This window comes from Loxodonta africana, chromosome 4, assembly GCF_030014295.1.
Source record: "Loxodonta africana isolate mLoxAfr1 chromosome 4, mLoxAfr1.hap2, whole genome shotgun sequence".
NCBI lineage: Eukaryota > Metazoa > Chordata > Mammalia > Proboscidea > Elephantidae > Loxodonta > Loxodonta africana.
In genome coordinates, this window is record NC_087345.1 from 84023887 (window position 1) to 84035074 (window position 11188).

At 38.2% G+C, this 11188-nt stretch overlaps 1 protein-coding gene across 1 annotated transcript; it reads right to left on the reverse strand.

Moving 5' to 3' along the window:
* Positions 1-9451: 9451 nt before the first annotated feature.
* On the reverse strand, positions 9452-10424 carry LOC100674123 (olfactory receptor 6C4-like). Its single transcript, XM_003405543.3, has one exon. It carries the CDS (start codon positions 10422-10424, stop codon positions 9495-9497), a length of 930 nt encoding a protein of 309 aa, XP_003405591.2. The 3' UTR covers positions 9452-9494.
* Positions 10425-11188: the final 764 nt, after the last annotated feature.

An 11188-nucleotide genomic window follows, 5' to 3' on the forward strand; every position in this document is an offset into this window, starting at 1 on the left:
GAATCTTGAACTAAGAATTGAAACACATCAGAGCTGAGTTTATGAATTAAATTTCCATAGCACTTCACTATGAAAAGTCTCCCTGTGTACAAATGGTTTGCATTTGGCTATTAATTGAAAGGTCGGTGGTTTGACTCCATTCAGTGATGCTGCAGAAGAAAGGCCTGGATAGCCACTTGTGTAACATTACAGCCATTGAAAACCCCATGGAGGGCGTTTCTACTCTGATACGCATGAGGTTGCCATGAGTTGGAACTGGAATTGATTGGTTTTCACTGAGAAAACCTGGAACGAATGTAATTAAAATTTTCCTCACCCAGCAGAAACAGTCACTCAAAAGCTAAGTTTTGTTAAGTATACAAACCCCACCCCAAAAAACTCATTGCTGGTGAGTTGGATTCCAACTTATAGTGACCCTATAGGACAGAGTCAAAGTGCTCCATAGGGTTTCCAAGGCTGGAAGTCTTTAGGGAAGCGTACTGCCGCCATCTATCTCCCACAGATTGACTGGTGGGTTCGATGCACCGACCTTAGGTGTGAGTGCTTAACCACTGCCACCAGGTCTATCGGAAAATAAATATCCATTGCTATATATCCGTCTTGTGCAATAAGTGAGAAATCTGCATGAATTATCCGGAATCCTTCTAACGACACTAGAAAAGAGAAGATGTTCCTATTTTAAAGATGAGAAAATTGAGGGTCTGAATTATTAAGTCATTTGTCTTAGTACCCAACTGGTAAATGGCAAACTCAGGGCTCAGAATTAGGTTTATGTAGTTCTGTAATCTATGTTCCTTTCTACTCATAGTCCCCTTCTTCCCCAAACCAAGTGAGAAGACTGCTGCTACTGCTAACAAACCTGAGTAACATTTCCCTTCCACAACATCCTTCCTTTCACTGCAAAAGTGATGATTTCCAAATCTAGACTCACATTTTACCAACTACAAAGAAAGGTAGTAGGTTGAGGCAATAAGAATCTCAGCTTTTTTTCTGATTTTGCTGTCTTTTCACTGTTCAAAATCTCCCATGTGTGATCTTATAACACAACTGGGGGAACTCAGAAGTTAACCATTAGGCACTAATTCTAGGGGGAAATGTCAATAAGACAGATGGTGGATTACCCTTATGAAAAGTGACACGTCAAACACTCCTGCATGCCAAGCCAGATATTGAAAATTTAATAATTTTACCTAAAGCTTCAAGGTTTTTCTCATTCTCATGATTTCTGTGTTTACTTTGCATGTGTAAAATCTTTATTTCCCTTTTAACTGGGTGTGATGATCTTTCTATTTGACCTCTGGTTTCCCGGGACGACTGAATTGAAATGATTTTGCACATCACTTTCATAAGTACACTGTGAAACTTAAAAGTATACTATAGGACTTAAAAACAGTACACTAAACCAAAAAAAGAAAACCAGTTCTGTCGAGTTGATTCGGACTCATAGAGACCCTATGGTACACTATCTAAAGTAAAAAAGCAACTTCTAAACAATATTCATAGCTTTCCTAAAGCTTCAAAAGAATACCAAAACTTTACAGGCTTTACTACATATATATATATATGTATATACATACCCACACCCATTGCCGTGGAGTCGATTCTGATCCTAACGACTCGATTGGACAGAGTAGAACTGCCCCAGAGGGTTTCCAAGGAGTGCCTGGTGGACGCAAACTGCCAGCCTTTTGATTAGAAGCCATAGCTCTTAACCACTACACCACCAGGGTTTCCATACATACATACATATATATATATATTTTTTTCTTTTTACTCGCAATTCCACTGGCTCTGCTTCTAGCTCTGACATTTCTTAGGCCTGTAATTCCTGACTTTCAGGGGAGTTTTTATTTATATGTTGTCTTAGTTATCTAGTGATGCTGTAACAGAAGTACCACAAATGGTGGCTTTAACAAGTAAATTTATTTTCTTAGAGGAGGCTAGAAGTCTTGATTCGGAGTGCTATCTCTAGGGGAAGGCTTTCTCTTTCTTTTGGCTCTGGAGAAAGGTCCTTGTCTCTTTTGAGCTTTTTTGTTCCAGGGCTATCTTCATGTGATTTGGCATCTCTCTTCTCCCAACTCTGCTTCTTGCTTGCTTGTTTAATCTCTTTTATATCTCAAAAGAGATTGATTTAAGACACACACCCTACTAATAATGTCTCATTAACAGAGCAAAGAAAATCTATTCCCAAATGGGGTTATAACCACAGGTATAGAGGTTAGGATTTAAAACCCACATTTTTGGGGAACACAATTAAATCTGTAACATATATCTATAATATCCCTTCCCTGCCTCTCTCGTTCCTTCCTTCCTTTCTTCCTCCTTTTCTCCCTCTTTCTCTTCCTTTCTCTTCTCGTTCTCCTCCTCCTCGTCTTCCGTCAGTGTCATCATCATCATCATCACCATCATCTATCTAATGTCTACTATTGGTAGACTTTATTTCCGAATATCCTTGATTTGAAGGTTCCCTTAAGAATTTTTTCTAATTCTGTGTTGTTATTTTGTGAGGAAAACAAAACCTTTCTGTCCAAACTGGGCTTTGTCCTTTGCATTGCTTGTCCGAATTTCCTTTTAAGGTAATCTTTTTCACATTTTGCATGTTCTTCTAAAGCTGGAGTGCATTTGTATACCCATAAATACTTCTCGTATGTTTATTATTTCTTCTGTGGCTTTAAACTAAACCTGATTAAGCATAATTTATTGTAATCTTGGAGCCCTGGTGGCACAGTGGTTAAGAGCTCAGCTACTAACCAAAAGGTGGGCAATTCAAATCCACCAGGCGCTCCTTGGAAACCCTATGGGGCAGCTCTACTCTATCCTATGGGGTCACTATGAATTGGAATGGACTCAAGGGCAATGGGTTTTCGCTTGTTTTTTTTGTGATCTTACAATTATTTTTCTCCTGAATCCTTCATTTTGATTTATGACTTTATTAACTATGTGGTCTTCCAAGTTAGAAAACTTCCTCAATTCTATTATCTATTCACTAAATTGCCCGAGTCAAGATTGCAATCTTGGCCCTTGTTTCCAAACTTACAGACCATGATTAGACTTTTACCATCCTCTACTTGAATGCTATTCTTTTTTTTTTTTTTAATAACTTTTATTAAGCTTCAAGTGAACGTTTACAAATCCAATCAGTCTGTCACATATAAGTTTACATACATCTCACTCCCTACTCCCATTTGCTCTCCCCCTCTTGAGTCAGCCCTGTCAGTCTCTCCTTTCTTGGCAATTTTGCCGGCTTCCCTCTCTCTCTATCCTCCCATCCCCCCTCCAGACAAGAGTTGCCAACACAATCTCAAGTGTCCACCTGATATAATTAGCTCACTCTTCATCAGCGTCTCTCTCCCACCCGCTGACCAGTCCCTTTCATGTCTGATGAGTTGTCTTCGGGGATGGTTCCTGTCCTGTGTCAACTGAAGGTCTGGGGAGCATGGCCGCCGGGATTCCTCCAGTCTCAGTCAGACCATTAAGTTTGGTCTTTTTATGAGAACTTGAGGTCTGTATCCCACTGATCTCCAGCTCCCTCAGGGGTCCTCTGCTGTGCTCCCTGTCAGGGCAGTCATCGATTGTGGCCGGGCACCCACTAGTTCTTCTGGTCTCAGGATGATGTAGGTCTCTGGTTCATGTGGCCCTTTCTGTCTCTTGGGCTCTTAGTTGTCGTGTGGCCTTGGTGTTCTTCATTTTCCTTTGCTCCAGGTGGGTTGAGACCAATTGATGCATCTTAGATGGCCGCTTGTTAGCATTTAAGACCCCAGACGCCACATTTCAAAGTGGGATGCAGAATGATTTCATAATAGAATTATTTTGCCAATTGACTTAGAAGTCCCCGCAAACCATGTTCCCCAGACCCCCGCACTTGCTCCGCTGACCTTTGAAGCATTCATTTTATCCCGGAAACTTCTTTGCTTTTGGTCCAGTCCAGTTGAGCTCACCTTCCATGTATTGAGTGTTGTCTTTCCCTTCACCTAAAGCAGTTCTTATCTACTGATTAATCAATAAAAAACCCTCTCCCACCCTCCCTCCCTCCCCCCCTCGTAACCACAAAAGTATGTGTTCTTCTCAGGTTTACTATTTCTCAAGATCTTATAATAGTGGTCTTATACAATATTTGTCCTTTTGCCTCTGACTCATTTCGCTCAGCATAATGCCTTCCAGGTTGCTCCATGTTATGAAATGTTTCACAGATTCGTCGCTGTTCTTTATCGATGTGTAGTATTCCATTGTGTGAATATACCACAATTTATTTACCCATTCATCCGTTGATGGACACCTTGGTTGCTTCCAGCTTTTTGCTATTGTAAACAGAGCTGCAATAAACATGGGTGTGCATGTATCTGTTTGTATGAAGGCTCTTGTATCTCTAGGGTATATTCCTAGGAGTGGGATTTCTGGGTTGTATGGTAGTTCTATTTCTAACTGTTTAAGATAACGCTAGATGGATTTCCAAAGTGGTTGTACCATTTTACATTCCCACCAGCAGTGTATGAGAGTTCCAATCTTTCCGCAGCCTCTCCAACCTTTATTATTTTGTGTTTTTTGGATTAATGCCAGCCTTGCTGGTGTGAGATGGAATCTCATCGTAGTTTTAATTTGCATTTCTCTAATGGCTAATGATCGAGAGCATTTTCTCATGTATCTGTTGGCTGCCTGAATATCTTCTTTAGTGAAATGTGTGTTCATATCCTTTGCCCACTTCTTGATTGGGTTGTTTGTCTTTTTGTGGTTGAGTTTTGACAGAATCATGTAGATTTTAGAGATCAGGCGCTGGTCGGAGATGTCATAGCTGAAAATGCTTTCCCAGTCTGTAGGTGGTCTTTTTACTCTTTTGGTGAAGTCTTTAGATGAGCATAGGTGTTTGATTTTTAGGAGCTCCCAGTTATCTGGTTTCTCTTCATCATTTTCGGTAATGTTTTGTATTCTGTTTATACCTTGTATTAGGGCTCCTACAGTTGTCCCAATTTTTTCTTCCATGATCTTTATCGTTTTAGTCTTTATGTTTAGGTCTTTGATCCACTTGGAGTTAGTTTTTGTGCATGGTGTGAGGTATGGGTCCTGTTTCATTTTTTTGCAAATGGATATCCAGTTATGCCAGCACCATTTGTTAAAAAGGCTATCTTTTCCCCAGTTAATTGACACTGGTCCTTTGTCAAATATCAGTTGCTCATACGTGGATGGATCTATGTCTGGGTTCTCAATTCTGTTCCATTGGTCTATGTGTCTGTTGTTGTACCAATACCAGGCTGTTTTGACTACTGTGGCTGTATAATAGGTTCTGAAGTCAGGTAAGGTGAGGCCTCCCACTTTCTTCTTCTTTTTCAGTAGTGCTTTTTTGCTTATCCTGGGCTTCTTTCCCTTCCATATGAAATTGGTGATTTGTTTCTCTATCCCCTTAAAATATGACATTGGAATTTGGATCGGAAGTGCGTTAAATGTATAGATGGCTTTTGGTAGAATAGACATTTTTACTATGTTAAGTCTTCCTATCCATGAGCAAGGTATGTTTTTCCACTTAAGTATGTCCTTTTTAATTTCTTGTAGTAGAGCTTTGTAGTTTTCTTTGTATAGGTCTTTTACATCCTTGGTAAGATTTATTCCTAAGTATCTTATCTTCTTGGGGGCTACTGTGAATGGTATTGATTTGGTTATTTCCTCCTCGGTGTTCTTTTTGTTGATGTAGAGGAATCCAAGTGATTTTTGTATGTTTATTTTATAACCTGAGACTCTGCCAAACTCTTCTATTAGTTTCAGTAGTTTTCTGGAGGATTCCTTAGGGTTTTCTGTGTATAAGATCATGTCATCTGCAAATAGTGATAACTTTACTTCTTCCTTGCCAATCCGGATACTTTTTATTTCTTTGTCTAGCCTAATTGCCCTGGCTAAGACTTCCAACACGATGTTGAATAAGAGCGGTGATGAAGGGCATCCTTGTCTGGTTCCCGTTCTCAAGGGAAATGCTTTCAGGTTCTCTCCATTTAGAGTGATATTGGCTGTTGGCTTTGCATAGATGCCCTTTATTATGTTGAGGAATTTTCCTTCAATTCCTATTTTGGTAAGAGTTTTTATCATAAATGGGTGTTGGACTTTGTCAAATACCTTTTCTGCATCAATTTATAAGATCATGTGGTTTTTGTCTTTTGTTTTATTTATGTGATGGATTACATTAATGGTTTTTCTGATGTTAAACCAGCCTTGCATACCTGGTATAAATCCCACTTGATCAGGGTGAATTATTTTTTTGATGTGTTGTTGGATTCTATTGGCTAGAGTTTTGTTGAGGATTTTTGCATCAATGTTCATGAGGGATATAGGTCTATAATTTTCTTTTTTTGTAATGTCTTTACCTGGTTTTGGTATCAGGGAGATGGTGGCTTCATAGAATGAGTTGGGTAGTATTCCGTCATTTTCTATGCTTTGGAATACCTTTAGTAGTAGTGGTGTTAACTCTTCTCTGAAAGTTTGGTAGAACTCTGCAGTGAAGCCGTCCGGGCCAGGGCTTTTTTTTCTTGGGAGTTTTTTGATTACCGTTTCAATCTCTTTTTTTGTTATGGGTCTATTTAGTTGTTCTACTTCTGAATGTGTTAGTTTAGGTAGGTAGTGTTTTTCCAGGAATTCATCCATTTCTTCTAGGTTTTCAAATTTGTTAGAGTATAATTTTTCATAATAATCTGAAATGATTCTTTTAATTTCAGTTGGGTCTGTTGTGATGTGGCCCTTCTCATTTCTTATTCGGGTTATTTGTTTCCTTTCCTGTATTTCTTTAGTCAGTCTAGCCAATGGTTTATCAATTTTGTTAATTTTTTCAAAGAACCAGCTTTTGGCTTTGTTAATTCTTTCAATTGTTTTTCTGTTCTCTAATTCATTTAGTTCAGCTCTAATTTTTATTATTTGTTTTCTTCTGGTGCCTGATGGATTCTTTTGTTGCTCACTTTCTATTTGTTCAGGTTGTAGGGACAGTTCTCTGCTTTTGGCTCTTTCTTCTTTTTGTATGTGTGCATTTATCGATATAAATTGGCCTCTGAGCACTGCTTTTGCTGTGTCCCAGAGGTTTTGATAGGAAGTATTTTCATTCTCGTTGCATTCTATGAATTTCCTTATTCCCTCCTTAATGTCTTCTATAACCCAGTCTTTTTTCAGAAAGGTGTTGTTCATTTTCCAAGTATTTGATTTCTTTTCCCTAGTTTTTCTGTTATTGATCTCTAGTTTTATTGCCTTGTGGTCTGAGAAGATGCTTTGTAATATTTCGATGTTTTGGACTCTGCAAAGTTTTGTTTTATGACCTAATATGTGGTCTATTCTAGAGAATGTTCCATGTGCGCTAGAAAAAAAAGTATATTTTGCAGCAGTTGGGTGGAGAGTTCTGTATAAGTCAATGAGGTCAAGTTGGTTGATTGTTGTAATTAGATCTTCCGTGTCTCTGTTGAGCTTCTTACTGGATGTCCTGTCCTTCTCCGAAAGTGGTGTGTTGAAGTCTCCTACTATAATTGTGGAGGTATCTATCTCACTTTTCAATTCTGTTAAAATTTGATTTCTGTATCTTGCAGCCCTGTCATTGGGTGCATAAATATTTAATATGGTTATGTCTTCCTGATCAATTGTCCCTTTTATCATTATATAGTGTCCTTGTTTATCCTTTGTGGTGGATTTAAGTCTAAAGTCTATTTTGTCAGAAATTAATATTGCTACTCCTCTTCTTTTTTGCTTATTGTTTGCTTGATATACTTTTTTCCATCCTTTGAGTTTTAGTTTGTTTGTGTCTCTAAGTCTAAGGTGTGTCTCTTGTAGGCAGCATATAGATGGATCGTGTTTCTTTATCCAGTCTGTGACTCTCTGTCTCTTTATTGGTGCATTTAGTCCATTTACATTCAGGGTAACTATAGATAAATAAGTTTTTAGTGCTGTCATTTTGATGCCTTTTTATGTGTGTTGTTGACAATTTCATTTTTCCACATACTTTTTTGTGCTGAGGCGTTTTTCTTAGTAAATTGTGAGATCCTCATTTTCATAGTGCTTGACTTTATGTTAGTTGAGTCGTTACGTTTTTCTTGGTTTTTGTCTTGAGTTATAGAGTTGTTATACCTTTTTGTGGTTACCTTATTATTTACCCCTATTTTTCTAAGTAAAAATCTAACTTGTATTGTTCTATATCGCCTTGTATCACTCTCCATATGGCAGTTCAATGCCTCCTGTATTTAGTCCCTCTTTTTGATTATTGTGATCTTTTACCTATTGACTTCCATGATTCCCTGTTATGTGTATTTTTTTTTTTAATTAATCTTAATTTGTTTTTGTGATTTCCCTATTTGAGTTGATATCAGGACGTTCTGTTGTGTGACCTTGTGTTGCGCTGATATCTGATATTATTGGTTCTCTGACCAAACAATATCCTTTAGTATTTCTTGTAGCTTTGGTTTGGTTTTTGCAAATTCTCTAAACTTGTGTTTGTCTGTAAATATCTTAATTTCGCCTTCATATTTCAGAGAGAGTTTTGCTGGATATATGATCCTTGGCTGGCAGTTTTTCTCCTTCAGTGTTCTGTATATGTCGTCCCTGAATGCTATTCTTTTTTAGTCTTTTTAAATTTTGTTTATTTTGTTGTTGTTGAGAATATATACAGCAAAATATACACTAACTTAACAGTCTCTACATGAACCATTTATTGACACTGATTGCATTCTTCAAGTTGTGCAACTGTTCTCACCCTCCTTTTCTGAGTTGTTCCTCCCTCAGTGACATAAATTCACTAACCCCTAAGGTTCCTTTCTAATCTTTCAAGTTGCTGTTGTCACTTTGAGCCCATATAAATAGTTCTGGAAAGTGCATAATGCTCATGTATACATTTTTTTTTTTACTAATTAAGCTAAAATATTTTTTGGTTTTAAGAAGACTTCAGGGAATATTTTTGGTTTAAGGTTTAAAGATTATCTCATGGCAATAGTTCTAGGGGTTGAATGCTATTCCTGATTGATGTCTTGTAACCTATTCTGTATATAAGAGTAGATCTATCCTCTATTCTACTCTCAAATCTATATTCTCCCCAAGACAAATATGGTAATATCACTTCCCTTTTTATAATTTCTCTTGGGTCAACGATGCTCAGCTAACTTCTTAATGTGAAATAAAACATCTTCATGATCGTTTCTCTGCCTTTTACTCTAAATTCATATCCTCTTATTATTCCCATAACAAACTGTATTTTGTCTCTCACATTTTACCTCCCAAGTGAAATGTTTTCTGCAATCAAGAGTAAAGTTATTTGTCTCAAATCTTTTCTATGAGATTGCAGCTATTTCTTTGTAATAGCATTTAATGAATTTTATTATAATTTGATTTATATCTCTCTAGGACATTAGATTGAAGGTTCCTAGAAATTGGGAACTATGTGTCTCATGCTTCTATTGTCAATGCCTAGCCTATCGCTTGCAGCATAGTAGATGTTTAACAAATATTTATTAGAATACTTGTTAGTTAAAAATGGTGAGTTTCAATTATTAGAACTTCACAATCTTTTTTACTGTGTTCTTGAAAGCTTGCTTTACCTGCTGATTCCTTAAGGTGTAAATAAAGGGGTTCAACAAGGGACTAACTGAGGTCATGAGTAGAGACACTTCCTTGCCAAAGTTACCTCCTTTCTTTGGTGATGGGTCAATGTACAAAAAGATGCAGCTGCCATAAGAAAGGGAGATGACAATCATGTGGGAGGAGCAAGTGGAGAAGGCCTTTGTCCTTTGCTGGGCAGAAGGGATCCTCAGAATGGTCCTGATAATGTGTGTATAAGAAAGTATCACCAGCACCAGAGTCACCACCAGAGTCAAAACAGCTAAGAGGATGACTATCAGTTGTAAGAGGCTTGTGTCTGAGCAGGCGATCTCCACAAGGGGTCTATAGTCACAGTAATAATGATTCAGCACATTGGAGGCACAGAAATCCATCTGGCTTATCAGGATAGCTGGGGGTAAGACAGCCAGGACTCCTCCCATCCAGGAGCAGAACACCAGCTGTATGCAGACCTGGCTGTTCATGATGGTCAGGTAATGCAGGGGCTTACAGATGGCCACATAGCGGTCATACGACATAGAGGCCAGGAGGTAAAACTCTGTTGCCCCGAGGAGTATAGCAAAAAAGTACTGAGTCAAGCAGCCAGCAAAGCTGATGACCTTATTTCCTGTTGTCAAGCTGGTCAACAATCTGGGAATGACAGTAGATGTGAAGGAAATTTCTAAGAAGGAGAAATTCCGGAGAAAGAAATACATTGGGGTCTTGAGGTGGGGATCTACCAGAGTAAGTATGATGATGGTCAGATTTCCTAGGATGCTCAGCATGTAGGCAAGTAACAGAAAGATGAATATCACCACCCGGAGTTCAGGTTGATTTGTGAGACCCAGCAGGATAAACTCAGTAAATTTGGTCCGGTTTTTCATTATTGACCTTTAATAGATATAAAGGGAAAAGTGAGATCAGTGATGAAAACTGAAGTTTCTTAGGGTGCTGTTGTTGTTGTTGTTAGGTACCATGAGCTTGATTTCAACTTACTGCGACCTCATGTGACAGTAGAATTTCCCCTCAGGGGTTTTAAGGCTGTAATCTTTATGGGTACAGACCGCAAGGTCTTTCTTCAGTGGAGCTACTTGGTGAGTTCTAACCATCAGCCTTTCAGTTAGCAGCTGAGTGCTTAACCAGTGTGACACCACAACTCCTTCTCAGGGTGGGAGAGGTGAATTTGATTGCAACTAACAGAATCAACTCATATTATTATCCCCCATCCAACTCACCCAAAACCAATGTCCTATTGGACTGGGCTTAGCTCCTTGTAATCCTAGGTTGTCTGTGCAAGTAACATTATTAATAAAGTCCTTGTCCTTTCTTCTCAATTTGACCTATTCCTGGGCACTTAGCAGAGAAGAGTTACTCAATAATTTTTAAGGAGAAGAATTAGTGTATAAATGTTACCCCCTGTTCTTTTCTTCAGAAATATTTGTGAATTTTCTATGTCTAAATCATTTTTCTCTAACTTCCCTTATCTTTTTTACCTCTGTGCTCTTGGTAGAAATGCTTCTGTTTGTTCTTCTTTCTATAGTCCCCTTTATATACTATCTGATGCTTCATCATATATCTGTAACAGACCCTCGTCTTCACAGTCTAGTTTCCTAGCTTCCTTTTTAAGTAACCTATGGATATTTTCCCA